We start from the raw sequence: 26,779 nt of genomic DNA on the forward strand, positions 1-26,779 counted from the left end.
GTCCTTCCTCTACCCTAATGGTGGAAGATACCTACATCACCTATATATCTACACTATATTGCCAAAAGTATTGGCCCCGCCCTCCCAATCATGTGATTCGGGTGCTCCAATCCCCTCCATGGACACAGGTGTATACAATCAAGCCCCTAGGCATGCAGACTGCTTCTACAAACATTGGTGAAAGAATGGGTCGCTCTCAGGAGCTCAGTGACTCCAAGCGTGGTCCCGTGATAGGTGGCCACCTGGGCAATAAGTCCATCCGTGACATTTCCTGGCTACTAAATATTCCACGCTCAACTGTTAGTGGGATTGGAAGCAACTGGGAACAACAGCCACTCAGCCACCAAGTGGTAAGCCACGTCACATGACAGGGCGGGGTCAGCGCATGCTGAAGCGCACAGTGCGCAGAAGTCGCCAACTGTCTGCAGAGTCAATAGCTAAAGACCTCCAAACTTGGTGTGGCCTTCAGATGAGCCCAACAACAGTGCGTAGAGAGCTTCATGGAATGGGTTTCCATGGCCGAGCAGCTGCATCCAAGCCTTCCATCACCAAGTGCAATGCAAAGCGTTGGATGCCGTGGTGTAAAGCACGACGCCACTGGACTCTAGAGCAGTGGAGACGTGTTCTCTGGAGTGACCAATCACGCTTCTCTGTCTGGCAATCCAATGGACGTGTCTGGGTTTGGCGGTGGCTAGGAGAACGTCACTTGCCTGACTGCATTGTGCCAAGTGTAAAGTTTGGTGGAGGGGGATGATGGTGTGGGGTTGTTTTTCAGGGGTTGGGCTTGGCCCTCTAGTTCCAGTGAAGGGAACTCCTAAGGTGACATTTTGGACAATTTCATGCTCCCAATTTTGTGGAAAGAGTTTTGGGATGACCCCTTCCTGTTCCAACATGACTGCACACCAGTGCACAAAGCAAGGTCCATCAAGACATGGAAGAGCCAGTTTGGGGTGGAGGAACTTGACTGTCCTGCACAGAGTCCTGACCTCAACCCCATAGAACACCTTTGGGATGAATTAGAGCGGAGACTGCGAGCCAGGCCTCCTCCCCCGACATCAGTGCCTGACCTGACAAATGTGCTTCTGGAAGAATGGTCCAACCTTCCCATAGACACCCTCCTAAACCTTGTGGACGGCCTTCCCAGAAGAGTTGAAGCTGTTATAGCTGCAAAGGGCGGGGCCAACTCAATATTGAACCCTACGGACTAAGACTGGGGGGCCATTAAAGGTCATGTGTGTGGAAAGGCCGGCCAACTCAATATTGAACCCTACGGACTAAGACTGGGAGGCCATTAAAGGTCATGTGTGTGGAAAGGGTGGGACCAACTCAATATTGAACCCTACGGACTAAGGCTAGGGGGGCCATTAAAGGTCATGTATGTGGAAAGGCTGACCAACACAATATTGAACCCTACGGACTAAGACTGGGAGGCCATTAAAGGTCATGTGTGTGGAAAGGGTGGGACCAACTCAATATTGAACCCTACGGACTAAGACTGGGAGGCCATTAAAGGTCATGTGCGTGGAAAGGCCGGTCAACTCAATATTGAACCCTATGGTCTAAGACTGGGAGGCCATTGAAGGTCATGTGTGTGGAAAGGCCAGCCAACTCAATACTGAACCCTCAGGGAGTATAAGAGTGATCCAATCCCAGAAATAGTGAAATTGCCCGCTTACCAGAAGCGCAATTACAATGCGCATGTACAGGTTACATATAGCCATGGTCCCATGTAGGCGCTGCTTTATAGTACCCAGATGGTCCGTCGGTGGTAAGGTGATACTGGTCCGGTCGGATCACACTGCTCCTTGGGTCCGCACAAAGAACCTAAAAATGCTGGGGCTGAGGTATGGGAACTCAGTGCCAGGTGTAAGGAGTGAAAATACTCATAGTGCAGTATGTTTTTTTAAAATATTTATTAAATCCAATACATAAAAATCATTAGGAGTTACAAAAAGCACATGCCTGTAGCCAGTAAAAGCAGCTTGAAAAAAAGGTACTATACACTGACCAGTGGGTAACATGGGTGGGCCGCCGGACCTCCTGACCCGGCGGCATGACGTCAAGGTGTGCGAAGGCTCCTCCTAGACGCGTTTCGTGTCAATACACGTCTACTGTAGGGGTGATGCCATGCACTATGAGTATTTTCACTCCTTACACCTGGCACTGAGTTCCCATACCTCAGCCCCAGCATTTTTAGGTTCTTTGTGCGGACCCAAGGAGCAGTGTGATCCGACCGGACCAGTATCGCCTTACCACCGACGGACCATCTGGGTACTATAAAGCAGCGCCTACATGGGACCACGGCTATATGTAACCTGTACATGCGCATTGTAATTGCGCTTCTGGTAAGCGGGCAATTTATCTATTTCTGGGATTGGATCACTCTTATGCTCCCTGCGAGTCCCCCATCACTGAACTGTCTACCATCTTGAATACTTTCATATTTGAAGATCGCATATATTTTAATTGCCACTTGGACATTACCTATAGCGCTGCACTTATATTGTCTCTATTTTGGTTGGAAGGGCTTGTAGTTCCTTTTTGTGCATTTGTCGCTCACTGGAGTGCGCTCACTTTTCCTATTTATACACAATACTGAACCCTACGGACTAAGACTGGGAGGCCATTAAAGGTAATTTGCGTGGAAAGGCCGGTCAACTCAATATTGAACCCTACGGACTAAGACTGGGAGGCCATTAAAGGTAATTTGCGTGGAAAGGCCGGTCAACTCAATATTGAACCCTACGGTCTAAGACTGGGAGGCCATTGAAGGTCATGTGCGTGGAAAGGCCGGTCAACTCAATATTGAACCCTACGGTCTAAGACTGGGAGGCCATTGAAGGTCATGTGTGTGGAAACGCCGGCCAACTCAATACTGAACCCTACGGACTAAGACTGGGAAGCCATTAAAGGTCATGTGCGTGGAAAGGCCGGCCAACTCAATATTGAACCCTACGGACTAAGACTGGGAAGCCATTAAAGGTCATGTGTGTGGAAAGGCCGGCCAACTCAATATTGAACCCTACGGACTAAGACTGGGAGGCCATTAAAGGTCATGTGTGTGGAAAGGGTGGGACCAACTCAATATTGAACCCTACGAACTAAGACTGGGGGGGCCATTAAAGTTCATGTGCGTGGAAAAGCAGGTAGCCCAATATTTTTGGCAATATAGTGTATATCTCATTGCCATCATTAGCCCATATAGAGGATTGCTTCACAGATATCACCTTTAAAGATGAATATTCATTTCTAAACCATAACCAAGTAGATTTACTAAAGCAAATAATATCTCCTCCCTTTTTTTAACCTTTGTTAATTTGAGGACAACTCTGAAGTTGAAAGTCGGCTTAAAGAGCTCAGTCTTGACAGTTAATAAAGAAGACTGTTTAATGTTATCCTACAGCAGTCCCAGATGAACGCCGGAAATAATTTCCATGACTCAAGGAATCCCTGATAAGATTAGCCCATTGGGAGCCATTAGGAAAATTGCCCTTCCGTTGGTGGCCAGTGGGAATAATGCCCCACTTACAGTGCTGGTTAGAATGCTACCATTACAGAAGCTGTAAAAAATAATTGGTGTCATGCTACAGGCTTTACCAAGTGGCTATAGACCTGGATCTATGAAGACACCATCCGATGGAAGGTCAGTCAGCCACAGCTCAAGGAACCCCTAGCCATCTCTAGAGGAACCCTGGTTGAGAAGGGCTGTTCTGGAGGGTCTCCAACCAAGCCCCTTGACTCATGTTAGATCTGCATAGATTAAAGGACTAGTTTCTTCCAAAAAAAAAGGTATTTTTTGATGCTCTGATTTGTATGTCCTATAAATACCTGTTGCTGATTTTTACACTCCGGAAAAAAGTTTTGTATTTGCTTTCAAACATAGGATGGGATTTTGTTGGTACGGTGGATTGGCAAAAAGGTCCTTTGGAACCCTTAACAATTCATTCATCGAGAGTGTGAACGAAACCCCACTTTCCCTCTCATAGGACCATCCAACACATAGGACTATTGGTCATTATGTGAATGAACCACTAGGTCCTATTGATACACAGAACTTGAACTAGCAAGGGGTTTAGGAGACCCCATTACTGCTTCACCTTCAGCCAGTGGCCCACAGACCATAATCGGCCATGAGAGGTGGATCGCATACCAATACCTTTAATATGAGATTCATATATTGCGATAATTGAGGACGCTTCGAGTTGAGGTCAGTGTGGATGGCCATGAAAATGATGGATCCTTTTGCAACACAGAACTTGAACTAGTAAGGTGTTCAGGAGACCCCATTACTGCTTCACCTTCAGCCAGTGGCCCACAGATAATCGGCCATGAGAGGTGGATTGCGATAATTGAGGACGCTTCGAGTTGAGGTCAGTGTGGGTGGCCATGAAAAGGATGGATCCTTTTGCAACACAGAACTTGAACTAGTAAGGGGTTCAGGAGACCCCATTACTGCTTCACCTTCAGCCAGTGGCCCACAGATAATCGGCCATGAGAGGTGGATTGCGATAATTGAGGACGCTTCGAGTTGAGGTCAGTGTGGGTGGCCATGAAAAGGATGGATCCTTTTGCAACACAGAACTTGAACTAGTAAGGGGTTCAGGAGACCCCATTACTGCTTCACCTTCAGCCAGTGGCCCACAGACCATAATCGGCCATGAGAGGTGGATCGCATACCAATACCTTTAATATGAGATTCATATATTGCGATAATTGAGGACGCTTCGAGTTGAGGTCAGTGTGGATGGCCATGAAAATGATGGATCCTTTTGCAACACAGAACTTGAACTAGTAAGGGGTTCAGGAGACCCCATTACTGCTAATACCTTCAGCCAGTGGCCCACAGATAATAATCGGCCATGAGAGGTGGATCGCATACCAATACCTTTAATATGAGATTCATATATTGCGATAATTGAGGACGCTTCGAGTTGAGGTCAGTGTGGGTGGCCATGAAAATGATGGATCCTTTTGCAACACAGAACTTGAACTAGTAAGGTGTTCAGGAGACCCCATTACTGCTTCACCTTCAGCCAGTGGCCCACAGATAATCGGCCATGAGAGGTGGATTGCGATAATTGAGGACGCTTCGAGTTGAGGTCAGTGTGGGTGGCCATGAAAAGGATGGATCCTTTTGCAACACAGAACTTGAACTAGTAAGGGGTTCAGGAGACCCCATTACTGCTAATACCTTCAGCCAGTGGCCCACAGATAATAATCGGCCATGAGAGGTGGATCGCATGCCAATACTTTTATTATGAGATTCATATATTGCGATAATTGAGGACGCTTCGAGTTGAGGTCAGTGTGGGTGCCCATGAAAAGGATGGATCCTTTTGCAACACAGATCTTGAACTAGTAAGGGGTACAGGAGACCCCATTACTGGTTCTCCTTCAGTCAGTGGCCCACAGATAATAATCGGCCCTGAGAGGTGGATCGCATACCAATACTTTTATTATGAGATTCATATATTGCGATAATTGAGGACGCTTCGAGTTCAGGTCAGTGTGGGTGGCCATGAAAATGATGGATCCTTTTGCAACACAGAACTTGAACTAGTAAGGGGTACAGGAGACCCCATTACCGGTTCTCCTTCCGCCAGTGGCCCACAGATAATAATCGGCCATGAGAGGTGGATTGTGATAATTGAGGATGCTTCGAGTTGAGGTCAGTGTGGGTGGCCATGAACAGGATGGATCCTTTTGCGACACAGAACTTGAACTAGTAAGGGGTTCAGGAGACCCCATTACCGCTTCACCTTCAGCCAGTGGCCCACAGATAATAATCGGCCATGAGAGGTGGATCGCATACCAATACCTTTAATATGAGATTCATATATTGCGATAATTGAGGATGCTTCGAGTTGAGGTCAGTGTGGGTGGCCATGAAAAGGATGGATCCTTTTGCAACACAGATCTTGAACTAGTAAGGGGTACAGGAGACCCCATTACTGGTTCTCCTTCAGTCAGTGGCCCACAGATAATAATCGGCCCTGAGAGGTGGATCGCATACCAATACTTTTATTATGAGATTCATATATTGCGATAATTGAGGACGCTTCGAGTTCAGGTCAGTGTGGGTGGCCATGAAAAGGATGGATCCTTTTGCAACACAGAACATGAACTAGCAAGGGGTTCAGGAGACCCCATTACTGCTTCACCTTCAGCCAGTGGCCCACAGATAATAATCGGCCATGAGAGGTGGATTGTGATAATTGAGGACGCTTCGAGTTGAGGTCAGTGTGGGTGCCCATGAAAAGGATGGATCCTTTTGCAACACAGAACTTGAACTAGCAAGGGGTTCAGGAGACCCCATTACAGCTTCACCTTCCGCCAGTGGCCCACAGATAGTAATCGGCCCTGAGATGTGGATCGCATACCAATACTTTTATTGAGATTCATATATTGCGATAATTGAGGATGCTTCGAGTTCAGGTCAGTGTGGGTGGCCATGAAAAGGATGGATCCTTTTGCAACACAGAACTTGAGCTAGCAAGGGGTTCATGAGACCCCATTACCGCTTCACCTTCCGCCAGTGGCCCACAGATAGTAATCGGCCCTGAGATGTGGATCGCATACCAATACTTTTAATATGAGATTTGTATATTGCAATAATTGAGGACGCTTCGAATAGATTAGCATTCTAAGTAACTATATACCAAAGGGATTCTTTTTTTGGGTCCTTAATGGGGTCCGCGTGCTGTCCATTGGAGAAAACTATAAAACCTTTTATTTATAAGATCTGATTCAATTTATAAATTGAAACCGTTTTCATGTTGCCAGGATCTAGTCATGTTAACTCTGGCAGCCAGTAAAATGGGTACTATGGGATCTTTGCGGTTTTCGGTAGAGGAGAGGAATGATAAAGTACAATGAAGAACTAATATTTATGTCTTCAGAACGCGACATGAAAGAAGGACAGCTGTAAAGAAAGGAAGACAGATGGGTTCAGGTAGAACTGAGACAAGGTCCTTTAGCACCCATGGCCAAAAGGTCCACCATGAACGGTGGACTTTCTGTAGAAGCATCCAAAGCAGCCACCCCTTCTGCCTACCCCTCGTCCTGGCTCAAGGTTCAGGTCCAGTTAGGGCAGTGGTTCTCAACCTTCCTAATGCCGCGACCCCTTAATACAGTTCCTCATGTTGTGGTGACCCCCAACCATAAAATTATTTACTCTTTACACATTGGAAATATGTTGTTCGATGGTCTTAGGTGACCCCTGTGAAAGGGTCGTTCGACCCCCAAAGGGGTCGCGACCCACAGGTTGAGAACCACTGAGTTAGGGGTACAGTTTGGTACTTTGCATGGGAAGGGGGGAGCAGCAATGTCCGTGTGGTAAGAAGTGAAGACTTCTATACTCCACGATATAATGCTGACAAGGCAGCAGTTGTTCTCCAGCCCAATACACGGCGATTATCATTTCCAGCTGGAGAGACCAGCTTTGGACATTTCTTCCTTCCAAGGAAATCTCTTTACATATTCTGGCAAGTTTAAAGGATAACGTCAGGCCGCCACGGAACTTAAAATGCTATTGAGGAAACGCTTTAACCGTGAGATAACCCGCTCAATCCACCGTCATTCTAAGACTTATATCCAGGATTTCAGGTAGGCTCAGCAGGCTTTTGGCTGCACGTCTTGGTAGGGCCTTGTAGGTTCTCCTTTCTGGGGATTCCAAGGGCCCGGGCTAAATTCAGGGAGCGCCTGGCAAATGTGATGGCAATAGGATGACCATAAAAATGTGCCAAACCTTTAATCCGAAGAAATGTACTAAAAGCGAAGGAACATCAGCTGTGTGCAGACGAATATTGAGATTGTACTATCTGTATAGGGTTCTTAAAGTGGACCTGTCATGGACAAGATTGCATGAAGAATGCGACACATCACGATGTACAGCACCAGGATATTTAAAAGCTCCAAATGTATTATTAAAAAGTCATTCATGAGCTCCAGACATACCTGTAGCATGTCCCCAGTCTCCAGTTACGCCTCTAGCATGTCCCCAGTCTCCAGTTACGCCTCTAGCATGTCCCCAGTCTCTAGTTACACCTCTAGCATGTCCCCAGTCTCTAGTTACACCCATAGCATATCCTAAGTCTCCAGTTACACCTCTAGCATGTCCCCAGTTACAGCTGTTGTATGTTTCCAGTTACACCTGTAGCATGTCCCCAGTCTCCAGTTACACCTCGAGAATGTCCCCAGTCTCCAGTTACACCTGTAGCATGTCCCCAGTCTCCAGTTACATCTCTAGCATGTCCTCAGTCTCCAGTTACATCTCTAGAATGTCCGTAATCTCCAGTTACACCTCCAGCATGTCCCCAGTCTCCAGTTACACCTGTAGCATGTCTCCAGACACACCTGTGGCATGTCCGCAGTCTCTAGACACACCTGTGGCATGTCCCCAGTCTCCAGGCACACCTGCAGCATGTTCCCAGTCTCCAGACACACCTGTAGCATGTCCCCAGTAACACCTGTGGCATGTCCCCAGTCTTCAGACACACCTGTGGCATGTTCCCAGTCTCTAGGCACACCTGTAGCATGTCCCCAGTAACACCTGTAGCATGTTCCCAGATTCTAGGCACATCTAAAGCAGCTGGCATGTCCCCAGTCTCCAGACACACCTGTGGAATGTCCCCAGTCTCCAGGCACACCTGTAGCATGTTCCCAGTCTCCAGACACACCTGTAGCATGTCCCCAGTGTCTAGACACACCTGTAGCATGTCCCCAGTCTCCAGACACACCTGTAGCATGTCCCCAGTCTCCAGACACACCTGTAGCATGTCCCCAGTCTCCAGACACACCTGTAGCATGTCCCCAGTCTCCACACACACCTGTAGCATATCCCCAGTCTCTAGACACACCTGTAGCATGTCCCCAGTCTCCAGACACACCTGTAACATGTCCCCAGTCTCCACACACACCTGTAGCATATCCCCAGTCTCCAGACACACCTGTAGCATGTCCCCAGTCTCCAGACACACCTGTAGCATGTCCCCAGTCTCCAGACACACCTGTAGCATATCCCCAGTCTCCAGACACACCTGTAGCATGTCCCCAGTCTCTAGACACACCTGTAGCATGTCCCTAGTCTCCAGACACACCTGTAGCATGTCCCCAGTCTCTAGACACACCTGTAGCATGTCCCCAGTCTCCAGACACACCTGTAGCATGTCCCCAGTCTCCAGACACACCTGTAGCATGTCCCCAGTCTCCAGACACACCTGTAGCATGTCCCCAGTCTCTAGACACACCTGTAGCATGTCCCCAGTCTCCAGACACACCTGTAGCATGTCCCCAGTCTCGAACCTTCTCTTGTGATATGTTCACAGTCTCTTTTTTTCTGTACCATTACATAATCAAAAAATTGTATGTGGCCCCCTGGGGATGTCGAGGGCCACAGCAAGTAAGCTGGCGCTCATTGACGTACAGGAGTATCGCGATGCCTAGATTTTTGGTCGCAGCGATATCCCGCCAGGTTTTGATTGGCCTCCTCTGGAGCACAACTGGCGGAATTTGCGAGAAGATATTTTCCGATTTTACTTTGCAACCTTCGCGACGTGTAATTTGTATCTTCTAAAGCAAATATCACTCAGAAGCAAAAGTCGTCCTCCAGCCAACATCCATCCGGCTCGCCCACCCCGCTCACCTTCCCCCTCCTTCCAGAAAATTGTCGAATTTTGAGGGCTGGGCGGCAGCGAGGACGGCATGGCCTCCCTTCCAGGGGCTTCTTTTTTTTTTTTTTTTTTTCCGCCGCGTTCGCTCTGCTCCCGTTTATTCGATCTATCAGTGATAATAAAAGAGATGGATCATTTTATTTGCTTTTAGATCATTCTGATACGTTTTATTTGATGTGTTTTTGCCGCTGTAAATGCTGACTTAGCGAGCGGAAAGGAGCCGTAAATCATTTCGGGGGGATGTGAGTCTGGAAGCGAGTCATTTCTTAAATGGATTGTTCGCTGCTCAGGAAAGCAACTTCGCCTGCAGTGCCTTCCAGCTGAACGCAGACACCAAATCTCATTTTGTTGTTTTTTTTTTTTTTTTTTTGAGGCAAGCAATCTGCCGGGAGATGCGAGAACCCCATTTACCCTTAAAGCCGAACTCCAATCATTTTATAAATGCAGGCTCTGTGAATCTTACCTGATATCGGGGAATCCCCTGTGAAGTAGAGCTCAGACTAGGGGAGGGTGAAGCAGCACAAGGAGTCGGTTGGTTCATGTGTTGACAAATGATGCTGAGAGGAGGAGAGAGCAGAGTGCCAGGTGAGCTCATCGCTATGATGCTGCTTCTTCTGCTGTCCAATCACAGACTGGGGGAGGGACAAGACCTGCAAGTGTTAATGAAAAACAGGTCTCAGGACTATGCTATGGGGTGGGAACCTCTGATAATGGGCACAGCGGGCGTGTAGACCTAAGAACGTAGCACAGGGATGGTGGGAACCCCTCATAATGGGCACAGCGGGCGTACAGACCCGGGAACTCAGCACAGGGACGGTGGGAACCCCTCATAATGGGCACAGCGGGTGTACAGACCCGGGAACTCAGCACAGGGATGGTGGGAACCCCTCATAATGGGCACAGCGGGTGTACAGACCCGGGAACTCAGCACAGGGATGGTGGGAACCCCTCATAATGGGCACAGCGGGTGTACAGACCCGGGAACTCAGCACAGGGATGGGGGGAACCCCTCATATTGAGCACAGCGGGTGTATAGACCCAGGAACTCAGCACAGGGATGGGGGGAACCCCGCATAATGGGCACAGCCCATATACAGACCCGGGAACTCAGCACAGGGATAGGGGGAACCCCTCATAATGGACACAGCGGGGGTACAGACCCGGGAACTCAGCACAGGGATGATGGGAACCCCTCATAATGGGCACAGCGGGGGTACAGACCCGGGAACTCAGCACAGGGATGGTGGGAACCCCTCATTATGGACACAGTGGGTGTACAGACCTGGGAACTCAGCACAGGGATGGTGGGAACCCCTCATAATGGGCACAGCGGGTGTACAGACCCGGGAACTCAGCACAGGGATGGTGGGAACTCTTCATAATGAGCACAGCAGAGGTACAGACCCGGGAACTCAGCACAGGGATGGGGGGAACCCCTCATATTGAGCACAGCGGGTGTATAGACCCAGGAACTCAGCACAGGGATGGGGGGAACCCCTCATATTGAGCACAGCGGGTGTACAGACCCAGGAACTCAGCACAGGGATGGTGGGAACTCTTCATAATGAGCACAGCAGAGGTACAGACCCGGGAACTCAGCACAGGGATGGGGGGAACCCCTCATATTGAGCACAGCGGGTGTATAGACCCAGGAACTCAGCACAGGGATGGGGGGAACCCCTCATATTGAGCACAGCGGGTGTATAGACCCAGGAACTCAGCACAGGGATGGTGGGAACTCTTCATAATGAGCACAGCAGAGGTACAGACCCAGGAACTCAGCACAGGGATGGTGGTAACCCCTCATAATGGACACAGCAGGTATGCAGACCTGGGAACTAAATGCAGAAATGATGCAAATCTCATTCAGACGCCTCACCAAGAGAGTCCCTTCTCAGTAGAAGACACTTTTAGGGGGTTTAACTCTTCAGCATCTACCAAGTCATGAAATATTACTTCTGGGAGGACCGACCCTTTAAAAGCTGTATCAGAATAACTGGCCACCCCAATTAGGGCTCCTTTGGTCTCACCGCCGGCCTACCATGGTGCACTCTACTTGGTCCTCCCAGAGAGGATTTCATGCCGCCTACACTCAGCGCACAACGCAGCAGCCGGAATGTTAACGAACCAAACTTGGCACAATCCCATATCACCGGTTCTTCTCTGACTTCCTCGGCAGCCTATAGAATGGAGAGATTCTTACAATACCGACCTTATTTATTACTGTTTTACAAGAGACTTCTCTGCAGAGATGAGGTTTCAGGGATCGGAGATAGCCGGACAGATTGAGGTGAGGAGTTCCAGAGGATGAGAGAGGCTCTGGAGAAGTCTTGGAAGCAAGCATGGGAGGAGGTAATGAGGGAACTAGAGAGTAGGAGGTCTTGGAGGACCAGAGAGTGATAAAGAGTAGGAGGTCTTGGAGGAGCAGAGAGTGATATGTGGAGATGAGGTTTCAGGGGTCGGAGATAGCAGGACAGATTGGGGAGAGGGGTTCCAGAAGGTGGGGAAAGGCTCTAGAGAAGTCTTGGAGGCAAGCATGGGAGGAGGTAATGAGGGAACTAGAGAGTAGGAAGTCTTGGAGGAGCAGAGAGTGATATGTGGAGATGAGGTTTCAGGGACCGGAGATTGCCGGACAGATTGAGGTGAGGAGTTCCAGAGGATGAGAGAGGCTCTGGAAAAGTCTTGGAAGCAAGCATGGGAGGAGGTAATGAGGGAACTAGAGAGTAGAAGGTCTTGGAGGACCAGAGAGTGATGTGTGGAGATGAGGTTTCAGGGATCAGAGATAGCTGGACAGATTGGGGCAAGGAATTCCAGAGAATGAGAGAGGCTCTGGAGAAGTCTTGGAGGCAAGCATGGGAGGAGGTAATGAGGGAACTAGAGAGTAGAAGGTCTTGGAGGAGCAGAGAGGTTGGATGGAGTGATGTGTGGAGATGAGGTTGGTGAAGTCGCTCAGGGTGGAGTTGTAGATGAATTTGTATGTGGCGGTTAGTATTTAGTAATCAGAAACCAGAGATGGAGAAATTGGCAGAGAGGGGTGGCGGAAACCGAGCCGCTAGTGGAGGAGTCTGATAGCCCGAAAGGGGGAATAGCCTGAGTAGAGGTGGGCCAATGAGGAGGGATAGACTTCCCTGGAGAGACAAGGTTTCAGGGATCGGAGATAGCTGGACAGATTGGGGCAAGGAGTTCCAGAGGATCAGAGAGGCTCTGGAGAAGTCTTGGAGGCAAGCATGGGAGGAGGTAATGAGGGAACTAGAGATTAGGAGGTCTTGGAGGAGAAGAGTGATATGTTGACATGAGGTTTCAGGGATCGGAGATAGCCAGACAGATTGAGGTGAGGAGTTCCAGAGGATGAGAGAGGCTCTGAAGAAGTCTTGGAAGCAAGCATGGGAGCAGGTAATGAGGGAACTAGAGAATAGAAGGTTTTGGAGGAGCAGAGAGTGATATGTGGAGATGAGGTTTCAGGGATCGGAGATAGCTGGACAGATTGGGGCAAGGAGTTCCAGAGGATGAGAGACACTCTGGAGAAGTCTTGGAGGCAAGCATGGGAGGAGGTGATGAGGGAACTAGAGAGTAGGTCTTGGAGGAGCAGAGAGTGATATGTGGAGATGAGGTTTCAGGGATCGGAGATAGGGGGACAGATTGGGGCAAGGAGTTCAAGACTTCTCCAGAGCCTCTCTCATCCTCTGGAATTCCTTGCCCCAATCTGTCCGGCTATCTCCGATCCCTGAAACCTCATCTCCACACATCACTCTCTGCTCCTCCAAGACCTCCTACTCTCTAGTTCCCTCATCACCACCTCCCATGTTTGCCTCCAAGACTTCTCCAGAGCCTCTCTTATTCTCTGGGAGGCAAGCATGGGAGAAGGTAATGAGGGAACTAGAGAGAAGGAGGTCTTGGAGGAGCAGAGAGTGACATGTGGAGATGAGGTTTCAAGGATCGGAGATAGCCGGACAGATTGGGGCAAGGAATTCCAGGGGATGAGAGAGGTTCTGGAGAAGTCTTGGAGGCAAGCATGGGAGGTAATGAGGGAACTAAAGAGTAGGAGGTCTTGGAGGAGCAGAGAGGTTGGATTGAGTGATGTGTAGAGATGAGGTTGGTGAAGTCGCTCAGGGTGGAGTTGTAGATGAATTTGTATGTTGCTGTTAGGATTTTATTCATTTAGTAGTCGGAAGCCAGAGATGGAGATATTGGCAGAGAGGGGTGGCGGACACCGAGCCGCTGGAGGCGGAGTCTGATAGCCCGAAGGGGGAATAGCCTGAGTAGAGGTGGGCCAATGAGGGGGGATGTAAGAGCCGTACCCTCAAGGTATCATCAAGTAAGCTCACCAATACCTGCATGCTTTTTGGCAGCCTGTGTATAACTGACTCAGCAGGACAGCACTGACTATCCTTGAAGAGTGGCAGGGGTGTATGTCCTTCCTCTGTGGCAGTCTGTACAATCTGATCTCCCCGGCTATACAGGTTTATGCAGCAGTAGCAGACTCTAGAAAGTCAGAGTTTTGCATAGAGCTTGCTATGTGATTTTTAACATTTATAGCAACAGAATCCTGTCTTCGCTCCATAGTAACAGCCCAATTTTTGGAGGGGGGGTTGAGTGGAGGCCAGGGGCGGACTGACCATTCGTGCACTCAGGCACTGCCCGAGGGCCCAGGGTCAGTAGGGGGCCCCATGAGATGCCCCTAGTACCTTTCATAGGCTTTTTTTGGTGTGGTTTGAGTGTGGGTGAGGACACAGGGGCCCCATGATCCCCTATTGCCCGGGGACCCCATGAGTTGTCAGTCCACCCCTGGTGGAGGCTCTTGTAAAAGTCACAGCAACCTGCCTTGAGCATTATGTAAAAGAACACATGCCTGGCATCCCTTTAGACATGCATGCTTCCTCCTGCTGGCAGCTGCTGATTTTAGTCATGCAATCTGCTGATCAGTTGCTTGATTACACCCCAAAAGAGTGATCAGCTAAAGTTTGAAGCACGCAGTGGCCAGCAGGAAGGAGCATGCAGCTCGAAAGGGATGCCAGAGATGCATCCTTTCATATGATGCTGAGGAACAGCAGTATAGTGACTGATGCCACGCCCCACACATGACAAAGAGTAAACATGATCGATCGCAGAAAAAGCCAATAGCTTTATCATTAAAAAAACCATCCTTGATCTCCAGCCAGTGAGTCTGCCTAGGCCAGGGGTAGGCAACCTGTGGCTCTCTGGCTGTTGTGGAACTACATTTCCCATGAGGCATTGCAAAGATGACAAAACTGACAGTTACAGCTATGACTTGCAGAGACATGATGGAACTTGTAGTCCTGCAGCTTTCAGGTTGCCTACCCCTTGCCTAGGCTGAGATGATGTCATCAGTCCGCTGCAGGTGCAAAATGGAAAAATCTATCTGATGACGGGTCCACTTCACATATCACATTGCCGGTGCCCCTGTCTGGTCCACATGTGTCTGCATCCCCTGTAAAAAGTACATTCTGGAATTGTCTTCTTTAATTGGGTCCAGGCAGCATAGAGACTTCACGTCCCGTTTTCACCTTTTTCCACTCAAGTGAGACTTCAGATGAGAAGAAATGATGACATCATGTGACCAGCAGACCAGGAAGTGTGGCCTTGTCCTATCCGTTCGGCACTGTTGATGCCGAGTTGAGTTTGGACCTCGTGGAATGGGGTCAGAATCATCATATCAGGACTTATCACAAGAAAAATGTTACTTTATAACCAGACGCAGAGTATACTGTTTTTTTGGGGTTTTTTTTATTCTTTTCATGCAAAATCTTCTTTGAAGGAAAATGAAAGGGTTCGATGCTTGAGCGTCCTTCGCCATCAGTAGCCCTGTGGTCTGTGCCGCCTGGCAGAAAGGTTCATGAACGGAGGCTGTGTCCTTATTCCTCTGGGGGATCTTAATTAGATGAGTGCTGGTCTTTGAGGCAGTTCCCATGGTAACTCCATCTGGTCAGACCGCGTTACATGAACTTTCTCTCTCTCTCTATTGGGAATGCCTCTCAAACGAATATTTCCTTTCGGAATGGGGACCTGTCAGGATAGCTGTTGCATACCACGGCCGAATCTCCCAGACAGCATCGACGCCTGCCGCTGACCGACTCCTGGGAATGGGGGCACTGTATCGTCGCGCATGGTAGGGGGTCTGTCCCGTTACTGACGCCACTTCCAGGACTTGGGCAATGGCCATCTCTAGTCTTGGATAGGAGCCTCAGCTGTTTCATGGGAGGAAAGGCATAAATCGGAGGGTACTGGCCTGATGGAGCCACCAGAGCATCCACTGCTTCTGCTTGACTGTCCCTGTATCTAGAGACAAACCTGTCCAGTTTGCTGTTGAACTAGGAGGCAGGAGGTCCACATCTGGGATCTTCTACTTGTGGAGGAAGTCCCGTGTTTAGGGCGCATGGTAGGTGGTCTGCCCTGTTACTGGCACCACTTCCAGGACTTGGGCAATGGCCATCTCTTGTCTTGGATAGGAGCCTCAGCTGTTTCATGGGAGGAAAGGCATAAATCGGAGGGTACTGGCCTGATGGAGCCACCAGAGCATCCACTGCTTCTGCTTGACTGTCCCTGTATCTAGAGACAAACCTGTCCAGTTTGCTGTTGAACTAGGAGGCAGGAGGTCCACATCTGGCATCTTCTACTTGTGGAGGAAGTCCCGTGTTTAGGGCGCATGGTAGGTGGTCTGCCCCGTTACTGGCACCACTTCCAGGACTTGGGCAATGGCCATCTCTTGTCTTGGATAGGAGCCTGAGCTGTTTCATGGGAAGAAGGGCATAAATTGGAGGGTACTGGCCTGATGGAGCCACCAGAGCATCCACTGCTTCTGCTTGACTGTCCCTGTATCTAGAGACAAACCTGTCCAGTTTGCTGTTGAACTAGGAGGCAGGAGGTCCACATCTGGCATCTTCTACTTGTGGAGGAAGTCCCGTGTTTAGGGCGCATGGTAGGTGGTCTGCCCCGTTACTGGCACCACTTCCAGGACTTGGGCAATGGCCATCTCTTGTCTTGGATAGGAGCCTGAGCTGTTTCATGGGAAGAAGGGCATACATTGGAGGGTACTGGCCTGATGGAGCCACCAGAGCATCCACTGCTTCTGCTTGACTGTCCCTGTATCTAGAGACAAACCTGTCCAGTTTGCTGTTGAACTAGGAGGCAGGAGATCCACATCTGGCATCTCCTACTTGTGGAGGAAGTCCCGTGTTTAGGGCGCATGGTAGGGGATCTGCCCCGTTACTGATGCCACTTCCCAGACAGTTGCATAGCATGGCCGGACCTCCCAGACAGCATCGACGCCTGTCACTGACTGACTCCTGGGAATGGGGGTATGTCACGGCACTGTATCGTCGCGCATAGTAGGGGGTCTGCCCTGTTACTGACGCCACTTCCAGGACTTGGGCAATGGCCATCTCTTGTCTTGGATAGGAGCCTCAGCTGTTTCATGGGAGGAAGGGCATAAACCAGAGGGTACTGGCCTGATGGAGCCACCAGAGCATCCACTGCTTCTGCTTGACTGTCCCTGTATCTGGAGACAAACCTGTCCAGTTTGCTGTTGAACTAGGAGGCCAGGAGGTCCACATCTGGCAACTCCTACTTGTGAAGGAAGTCCCGTGTTTAGGGACCATTCCTCCAGGTCCAGAGGCTGTCAGCTTAGGAACATCAACCATCAACCTTACCTCCATCCAAAGATAGTTACAGTTCCTGCATTTCATTCACCCATTGCCTTTTTCATATGCATATGTACTGTCCAGTTACTGACGCTTACAGAATTTGGGCAATGGTTTCCTCTACTGCTGGACAGGAGCCGTAGCTGTTTTAGGGGAGGATGGGCATATATTAGAAGGTACTGGCCTGATGGAGCCACCGGTGCATCCACTGTTTCTGCTAGAGGATGGAATGTGGAGACAAACTTGTCCAGTTTTTAGTTAAACCTGAAGGCCAGGAGGTTCAAATTCGGCATCTCCTACCCATGGAAGAGTTACCTAAATGTTTTGGGACTATTTCTCCAAGGCCAGACGCTGCTGGGTGAGGAAGTTGGCCCTGAATGGGCAAAGGGCTCTTATCAGCCTTGTTTCCATCCAAAGATGTGTATCTGCCTCTGTTCATATGCAGAAACACTGTCCAGTTACTGATTCCACTTCCAGAATTTGGGCAATGGCCACCTCTAGTGCTTGCTGGATAGAAGCAATGGCTGTTTCAGGGAAGGATGGGCATAAATCAGGAAGTACTGGCTTGATGGAGCCACCAGAGCATCCACTACTTCTTCATGACTATCTAAAGACAAATTTGTTCAGATTGCTGTTGAATCTGGAGGCCAAGAGGTCCACATCTGGCATCTTCTAACTGTGAAGGAGGTCCAGAAACACCTCTATGTTTAGGGACCATTCCTCCAGGTCCAGTCATGCTGAGGAAGTTGGCCGTGAATGGGAAAAGTGACAAGTTCTCTTAACATCAACCTTACCTCCGTCCAAAGATACTTACCTGCCTTTCATTCACCCACTGCCTTGCACATATGCAGGAGCACTGTCCCGTTACTGACACCACTTCCAGGATTTGGGCAAATGGCTGCCTCTAGTCCAGGATAGATGCCTTGGATGTTTCAAAGGAGGATGAACATAGGTCAGAGGGTACTAACCTGATGGAGCCATCAGAGCATCCACTGCTTCTGCTAGAGGATGCCTGAATCTGGAGACAAACGTCCACCTGAAGGCCAGGTGATCCACATCTGGCATCTCCTACCTGTGAAAGAGTTCCTGAAACACTTCCATAATTAAGGACCATTTTTCCAAGTCCACACTCTGCTGGCTCGGGAAGTTGGCCGTAAATGGGCAAAGTGACAGGTTTTCTTGACATCAACCCATCTAAAGATACTCACCTGCCTCTCGTTACCCCACTGCCTTGTTCATATGCAGAGGCACTGAGTATAATTTCTATATAAGCTGCATGCCAGGGCCTAAACGCTTTTAATGACTTTCTCCCCCAGTGTTAAGGCCTGGCATCTGGACACTAAAAGTGCTGCATTCTGGGGAGAAGAGGAGAAGGTCACATGCTTTCCTGTACCTAAAAGTGTCAGGCATTTCCAATGGCTCCGAGAGATGAATGGCACGACACTGGAGCATGACGTAGGTAAGTATTAGTGGGTGGTCATAAATCCCAACGACATGAGTATTCAAGAATTTTCTGTCTACAGAGTACAGTTGCCATGGCTGCAAGGAACAGAAATCTGAATGTTTTTGTCGTTGAAGAAGACCGTACCTTCGTTTTATCCAATGGGGGACATGTCACAGTAGCGTCTCTGTCTTCAGATCCGGCATCCAAACTGTAATACTTCCGCGCTAAATGTAATTTTTACCCGTACATTTCGTACAATCCTCATCCTGGTGTCAAGAAGAACGTTTGCGTTTAGTTTTCTATGACTGATGGGGTCAGATACGGGGAGGAAGACGTTGTCTGAGAGTTTCAGCAGAAAGCTCAGGATGATCCAATATGAGATATGTGAAGAGCAGAGAATTAGCCAAGTGTCGAGTTGGTGCCAGGACTGCAGTATAAGTGCTGCATTAGGCCGTGTGAGCTCCGTTCCAATCAGATAAAGGGTTGTCACATTTGAGCTATTACACCCCTGGCTGGCTGCAGAGCTGACGCTTTATACAAGGCTTCATAAAGAAGTGCCAAGTAACGGCCATCAGCCAGGGTCTTAGTAGGATTCATGGTGTGGGATCAGCAGAGGTCTGGTCCTGTTAGAGTTAAATTTACACCAATTCACCACTCAACAACCTCCATCTTTCTAACTCTGCTGACTGGTCTCTACTGTTTCAGCTTCACTCCCCAGACTCTATCCCTTCAGCTTCCTGATTGGCCTGTATTTTTCTAGAACCAACCAACAACCATCTCTTCTGTTTTGGCTCCACTGACCAGAGTCTATCCCTTCAGCTTCCTAATTGGCCTCTATCTTTCTAGAACCAACCAAGAGCCCCCATCCTTTCACCTCCTCTTAATACTCTCCATTCTTTCAGTACCTTTGGGTGGCCTCCATCCTTCTAGCACCATTTATCATCTTCCATTCTTGCAACTCTACTGACTGTCCTTTGTTCCTCAGCTCCATTCTCCAGCCTCTGTATTTTCAGCTTCCCGATGAGTCTCCATTTTTTTTAGAACCAACATCCATCATTCCAACTCCCCTTACTAACCTCCATTCTTTCAGTTCCTCTGGCTAGGCTCCATCATCATCATCCTGTACCAATGAGCATCTTCCATCCTTCCAACTCCATTGATTGACCTCTGACACTGACTCTCTGCTCACCAGACTATTTCTTCAGTTCCCTGGTTGGCTTTCATTTTTCTACATCCGTTCGGCAATATCCTTCCCTTCAACTTCCCTGACTGGTCTCCATCCTTCCAGTACCCGAGACTATTCTCCATGTTGCTCATATAAATGCCCTCTATCCTTCCAACTCCTCTGACTAGCCTCCATCCCTCCAGTTCCTCTGGCTAGCCATCACCATTCCAGCTTCACTGACTGGTCTCTGACTCTGACATTGACTCTACTCACCAGACTCTATCTCTTCAGCTCCATGGCTGGCTTCTATTTTTCTATGCCTACTAACCAACCTCCATCCTTCCAATTCCTCTGACTGGCCTCTATCCTTCCAACTCCCCTTACTAACCTTCATTCTTTCAGCTTTTCTGGCTAGCCTCCATCCTTCCAGCCCAACTGAACATCTTCTGTCCTTCTAACTCCTCTGACTGGCCTTCACACTTTCATCTCTATTCAGCAGACTCTATCAACTTTCTGGTTGGTTTCCATTTTTCTACATCCATTAACCAACATCCATTCTTCCAACTTCCCTGGCTGGTCTCCATCCTTCCAGCAACCTGAGACTATCCTCCATCCTTCAGCTTCCTATGAATGCCCCCTTTCCTTTCAACTTTTCTGAGTGGCCTCCAACCTTCCACTACAACTCATCAACCCCCATCCTCCCAGCTTCCATTTTTCTATATCCACTCACCAACATCCATTCTACCAAAACCCCTGGCTTGTCTCCATCCTTCCAGTACCTGGGATTATCCTCCATTCTTCTGCTTCCTATGAATGCCCCCTATCCTTCCAACTCTCCTGAGTGGCCTCCAACCTTCCACTACAACTCACAAACCCCCATCCTCACAGCTTCGCTAACTGGCCTTAATCCTTTTAGTACTCTTGTTCATCCTCTATCTATCCAGCATCCCTGAATGGCCTCCATATTTCAAGCACCTCCGAATGCTCTCCATCCTTCCAGTTCCTCTGGCTAGCCACCTTCATTCCAGTGCCACTGAGCATCTTCCATCCTTCCAAATCCATTGACTGGCCTATGACTTTGACATTGACTTTCCTCACCAGACTCTATTTCTTCAACTCTGTGGTTGGCTTAAATTTTTCTACATCCACTCTAAATCTACTAACCAACCTCCAGCCTTCCAATAACTCTGACTGGCCTCTAACCTTCCAGCTCCCCTTACTAACCTTCATTCTTTCAGCTTTTCTGGCTAGCCTCCATCCTTCCAGCCCAACTGAACATCTTCTGTCCTTCTAACTCCTCTGACTGGTCTTCACACTTTCATCTCTGTTCAGCAGACTCTATCAACTTTCTGGTTGGTTTCCATTTTTCTACATCCATTAACCAACATCCATTCTTCCAACTTCCCTGGCTGGTCTCCATCCTTCCAGCAACCTGAGACTATCCTCCATCCTTCAGCTTCCTATGAATGCCCCCTTTCCTTTCAACTTTTCTGAGTGGCCTCCAACCTTCCACTACAACTCATCAACCCCCATCCTCCCAGCTTCCATTTTTCTATATCCACTCACCAACATCCATTCTTCCAAAACCCCTGGCTTGTCTCCATCCTTCCAGTACCTGGGATTATCCTCCATTCTTCTGCTTCCTATGAATGCCCCCTATCCTTCCAACTCTCCTGAGTGGCCTCCAACCTTCCACTACAACTCACAAACCCCCATCCTCACAGCTTCGCTAACTGGCCTTAATCCTTTTAGTACTCTTGTTCATCCTCTATCTATCCAGCATCCCTGAATGGCCTCCATATTTCAAGCACCTCCGAATGCTCTCCATCCTTCCAGTTCCTCTGGCTAGCCACCTTCATTCCAGTGCCACTGAGCATCTTCCATCCTTCCAAATCCATTGACTGGCCTATGACTTTGACATTGACTTTCCTCACCAGACTCTATTTCTTCAACTCTGTGGTTGGCTTAAATTTTTCTACATCCACTCTAAATCTACTAACCAACCTCCAGCCTTCCAATAACTCTGACTGGCCTCTAACCTTCCAGCTCCCCTTACTAACCTTCATTCTTTCAGCTTTTCTGGCTAGCCTCCATCCTTCCAGCCCAACTGAACATCTTCTGTCCTTCTAACTCCTCTGACTGGTCTTCACACTTTCATCTCTGTTCAGCAGACTCTATCAACTTTCTGGTTGGTTTCCATTTTTCTACATCCATTAACCAACATCCATTCTTCCAACTTCCCTGGCTGGTCTCCATCCTTCCAGCAACCTGAGACTATCCTCCATCCTTCAGCTTCCTATGAATGCCCCCTTTCCTTTCAACTTTTCTGAGTGGCCTCCAACCTTCCACTACAACTCATCAACCCCCATCCTCCCAGCTTCCATTTTTCTATATCCACTCACCAACATCCATTCTTCCAAAACCCCTGGCTTGTCTCCATCCTTCCAGTACCTGGGATTATCCTCCATTCTTCTGCTTCCTATGAATGCCCCCTATCCTTCCAACTCTCCTGAGTGGCCTCCAACCTTCCACTACAACTCACAAACCCCCATCCTCACAGCTTCGCTAACTGGCCTTAATCCTTTTAGCACTCTTGTTCATCCTTCATCTATCCAGCAACTCTGAATGGCCTTGGTATTTCAGGCTCCTTTGACTCACCTCTGTCCTTTCAGCTACCCCTACTGGCCTCCATCTTTCCATTACTGCTGACCATCCTCTTCCCTTCCTGTAATATATAACCGACTTTCCTCCAGCAATCGAGACCTTTTCCAAAGGATACCATAGACCTCTTGTGACTTAAAACACAATATCTAACTGAAGTTCCAACCACAGTGACAGCATTGACTGGGGGTACAATATAGCTTCTGTGCCAGAACAAGGTCCTTTAGCACCCAAAGCATGAAGGCCAAATTGTGACCTGGCTCCTCTTCCTCCACGAGTTGTGAACTTCTTCAAAAGCATAAGCACCCCCGAATGGCCTCCATCCTTCCAGTTCGTCTGGCTAGCCAACTTCATTACAGTACCACTGAGCATCTTCCATTCTTCCAAATCCATTGACTGGCCTATGACTTTGACATTGACTCACCAGACTCTACTTCTTCAGCTCTGTGGTTGGCTTCAATTTTGGTGAACTTCTGTCCTTTTGCGCCTGCTATTCTTCCTGCCTAAACCCCCCGTACCCCCCCTTGGCCCGTCCCGACATCGAAATTACAGGTTCTCGTAAAAAAACAAAAAACAAAACCTTGACAAGAGTTTCTCAACCTCCCGCTGTCACTCCATCATCCTCATCGCAGGTTCTGGTGACGAAGCTCGCACATTAATGCGCATAATTATCATCAGCTCCATAAACAGCCACGTCTGATGAATCTGTCGCTTCATCTGCATTAAATAAATGGGGGGGGGGACGCTATTTACATAGAGAACAGGTGGGTTTAATGAAGCAGCTGTAAAAAGGCACAATTAAAAGGGAAAGAAGTGCAAATTCTGAGATTAGAAAAAAAAAATCGATTTAATACGGGAATCACTGAAGGAATGCAGACGCGTTCTCACAGATGGGAGGAAATAGTAAAAAAAAAAAGAAAATCGGCGTTTGTTCGCATGCTAATTATTAGGTTGTGGATCTCACTCGACAGAAGCTGAGAAGGCCTAAAAATAAATCCCTGGAAGTCGTGCTTACCCTTCCGTCTGCAGCCCCATCGCCCGCCAGGCCTCTCGCGTGAAATGCTGTTACCTAGAAGGCTGCAAGCCGGTCACATGTTTGGGGTCCGTTGTCAAGGATAATGTTCTGTTCTTACTGTTTCCCTTTCACATAATCTGTCTTATATTAAAGTTTATATTTTACCTTCCCTAGTTCCTCTGGGTCTGTGTGATTCTCTATGCAATGCACACAAACTGTGGCTGGTGGAAGGGGCCAGCAGGGTGCAGTACATAGCATCCTGAGAATGTCAGAGCCAGGGGCGGATTGACAACTCATGGGGCCCCCGAGCAATAGGGGATCATGGGGCCCCTGTGTCCTCGCCCACACTCAAAGCACACCCAAAAAAGCCTATAAAAGGTACCAGGGGCATTTCATGGGGCCCCCTACTGACCCCGGGCCCTCGGGCAGTGCCCGAGTGCTCGAATGGTCAGTCCGCCCCTGGTCAGAGCGCCCTTTGTCAATATTCCTCTACAGAACCCTCAGCTTTGATGCAGGCAGTGGGAGGAGTTATGCAAATATCAAAATGCCTTGATGGGTGGGTTTCGGTGTGGAGGAGTGGTCATTTGCATAGGTAACGCCCACATGCGATGCTGAGCCTCCAAGTACTAAAATCCAATGGATGCAAGGGGCGGGGCCAGGGACAGCCAAGCTAGGCGGAGCTCTATCTGACTGGCTGCCACTTCTAATGCACATTGTGAGAAGCTCACAGTGTGCGGTGACATCAGAGGAAGCTGTTTCAGTCCAGGAGAGGAGCCGGGACACCCGGGAGGATGGGATCAATCCTAATGTATATCTAAAGTCAACATCTTTTTTTCTTTAGATTTCCACTATAGTATTTCTCTGACACTAGATGTCCTCAGTCTGATGGCCAGCATTATTCAACCCACTTCCTCTGAGCCCAGGTGATCCCGGACTATCCCCCAACCTATGACTGGACAGTGAAAGGAGAAGCAGCGCAGTGTGTATTGAAATCAGAGTAAGCCGTCCAGTCCAGGAGAGGTGCCGGGACACCCGGAGAATGGGATCAAACTTAATGTATATCTCGGACTATCCCCCAACCTGTGACTGGACAGTGAAAGGAGAAGCAGCGCAGTGTGCAGTGACATCAGAGGAAGCTGTTTCAGTCCAGGGGGAGGAGCCGGGACACCCGATAGGATGGGATCAAACTTAATGTACATCCCGAACTATCCCCCAACCTGTGACTGGACAGTGAAAGGAGAAGCAGTGCAGTGTGCAGTGAAATCAGAGTAAGCCGTCCAGTCCAGGAGAGGTGCCGGGAGGATGGGATCAAACCTAATGTATATCTAAAGTCAACATCTTTTTTTTTTAGATTTCCACTATAGTATTTCTCTGACACTACATGTCCTCAGTTTGATGGCCAGCATTATTCATCCCACTTCCTCTGAGCCCAGGTGATCCCGGACTATCCCCCAACCTGTGACTGGACAGTGAAAGGAGAAGCAGCGAAGTGTGCAGTGAAATCAGAGTAAGCCGTCCAGTTCAGGAGAGAAGCCGGTACACCTGTGCAAGACTGAAGGGGAGGCCTGCTTTAAGGGATTGTTAAGGGGGTTTTACTCTCTACCAAACGCCGCAGAAGTTTTGGGTGTGGTGGTCCTTTAAATGTTAATTTTCTTACATTTGTCTCTTTCCTTCTCCAGCTATTCGTCATTGACAACGGCGCAGACGACTGGCGGATCGCGATGACTTACGAGCGGATATTCTACATCAGCCTGGAGCTGCTCATCTGTGCCATCCACCCCATTCCCGGGGAGTACAAGTTTTTCTGGAACGCCCGCCTGGCCTTTTCCTACACCCCATCGCAGGCCGAGGCGGACGTGGACATTATCCTCTCCATCCCCATGTTTCTGAGGCTCTACCTGATCGCCCGCGTCATGCTCTTGCACAGTAAACTCTTTACGGACGCCTCTTCCCGAAGCATCGGGGCCCTCAACAAGATCAACTTCAACACCCGCTTCGTCATGAAGACCTTAATGACCATCTGCCCTGGAACCGTGCTGCTGGTCTTCAGCATATCGCTGTGGATTATCGCTGCCTGGACCGTACGTGTCTGTGAGAGGTGAGGAGGGATGATAGATCCCGGGGCCTTTTGTAGATAATAAGCCCCAACTGCCTGCTAGTATATCTCTGAGACTTCCCTGCAGTAGGTTGTGTCTCTGCCCCTCCCACAATGGGGAGATTTCCTTGAAGTAGTTTGTGTCTCTGCCCCTCCCACAATGGGAAAATTTCCCTGCAGTAGTTTGTGTCTTTGCCCCTCACACAATGGGGAGGTTTCCCTCAGTAGTTTGTGTCTCTGCCCCTCCCACAATGGGGAGATTTCCTCCAGTAGTTTGTATCTGCCCCTCCCTCAATGAGATTTCCCCCCAAGTAGTTTGTGTCAATGCCTCTACCACACTGGGGAGATTTTCCCCAGTAGTTTGTGTCTCTGCCCCTCCCATAATGGGGAGATTCCCCCAGTAGTTTGTCTGCCCCTCCCACAATGGACAGATTTCCCCCAGTAGCTTATGTCTCTCCCCTCCCACAATTTTGAGATTTCCCTGCAGTAGTTGGTGTCTCTGCCCCTCCCACAATGGGGAGATTTCCCCCAGTGGTTTGTGTCTCTGCCTCTCCCACAATGGGGAGATTTCCTTGAAGTAGTTTGTGTCTCTGCCCCTCCCACAATGGGGAGGTTTCCTTCAGTAGTTTGTGTCTCTGCCCCTCCCACAATGGTGAGATTTCCTTGAAGTAGTTTGTGTCTCTGCCCCTCCCACAATGGAGAGATTTCCTTGAAGTAGTTTGTGTCTCTGCCCCTCCCACAATGGTGAGATTTCCTTGAAGTAGTTTGTCTCTGCCCCTCCCACAATGGAGAGATTTCCTTGAAGTAGTTTGTGTCTCTGCCCCTCCTACAATAGGGAGGTTTCCCTCAGTAGCTTATGTCTCTGCCCCTCCCACAATGGGGAGGTTTCCCTCAGTAGTTTGTCTCTGCCCCTCCCACAATGGTGAGATTTCCTTGAAATAGTTTGTGTCTCTGCCCCTCCCACAATAAGGAGGTTTCCCCCAGTAGTTTGTGTCTCTGCCCCTCCCACAATGGTGAGATTTCCTTGAAGTAGTTTGTGTCTCTTCCCCTCCCTCAATGGGGAGGTTTCC

The 26,779-nt window shown here is 49.0% G+C and overlaps 1 protein-coding gene across 1 annotated transcript in view; it reads left to right on the plus strand.

Annotated features, from left to right (window-relative positions):
* The window catches only part of LOC149430703 (small conductance calcium-activated potassium channel protein 3), a 110,974-nt gene that overhangs the window by 48,991 nt on the left and 35,204 nt on the right, over positions 1 to 26,779 (plus strand). The window contains exon 3 of the mRNA XM_089666076.1: positions 25,294 to 25,712. Coding sequence (XP_089522202.1) covers positions 25,294 to 25,712 — 419 coding nt within the window. The remainder of the gene's footprint in view (positions 1 to 25,293; positions 25,713 to 26,779) is intronic.

This window comes from Staurois parvus, unplaced genomic scaffold (genome assembly GCF_062004578.1).
Source record: "Staurois parvus isolate SC_StPar_1 unplaced genomic scaffold, SC_StPar_1.0 ptg002513l, whole genome shotgun sequence".
NCBI classification, from domain to species: Eukaryota; Metazoa; Chordata; class Amphibia; order Anura; family Ranidae; genus Staurois; species Staurois parvus.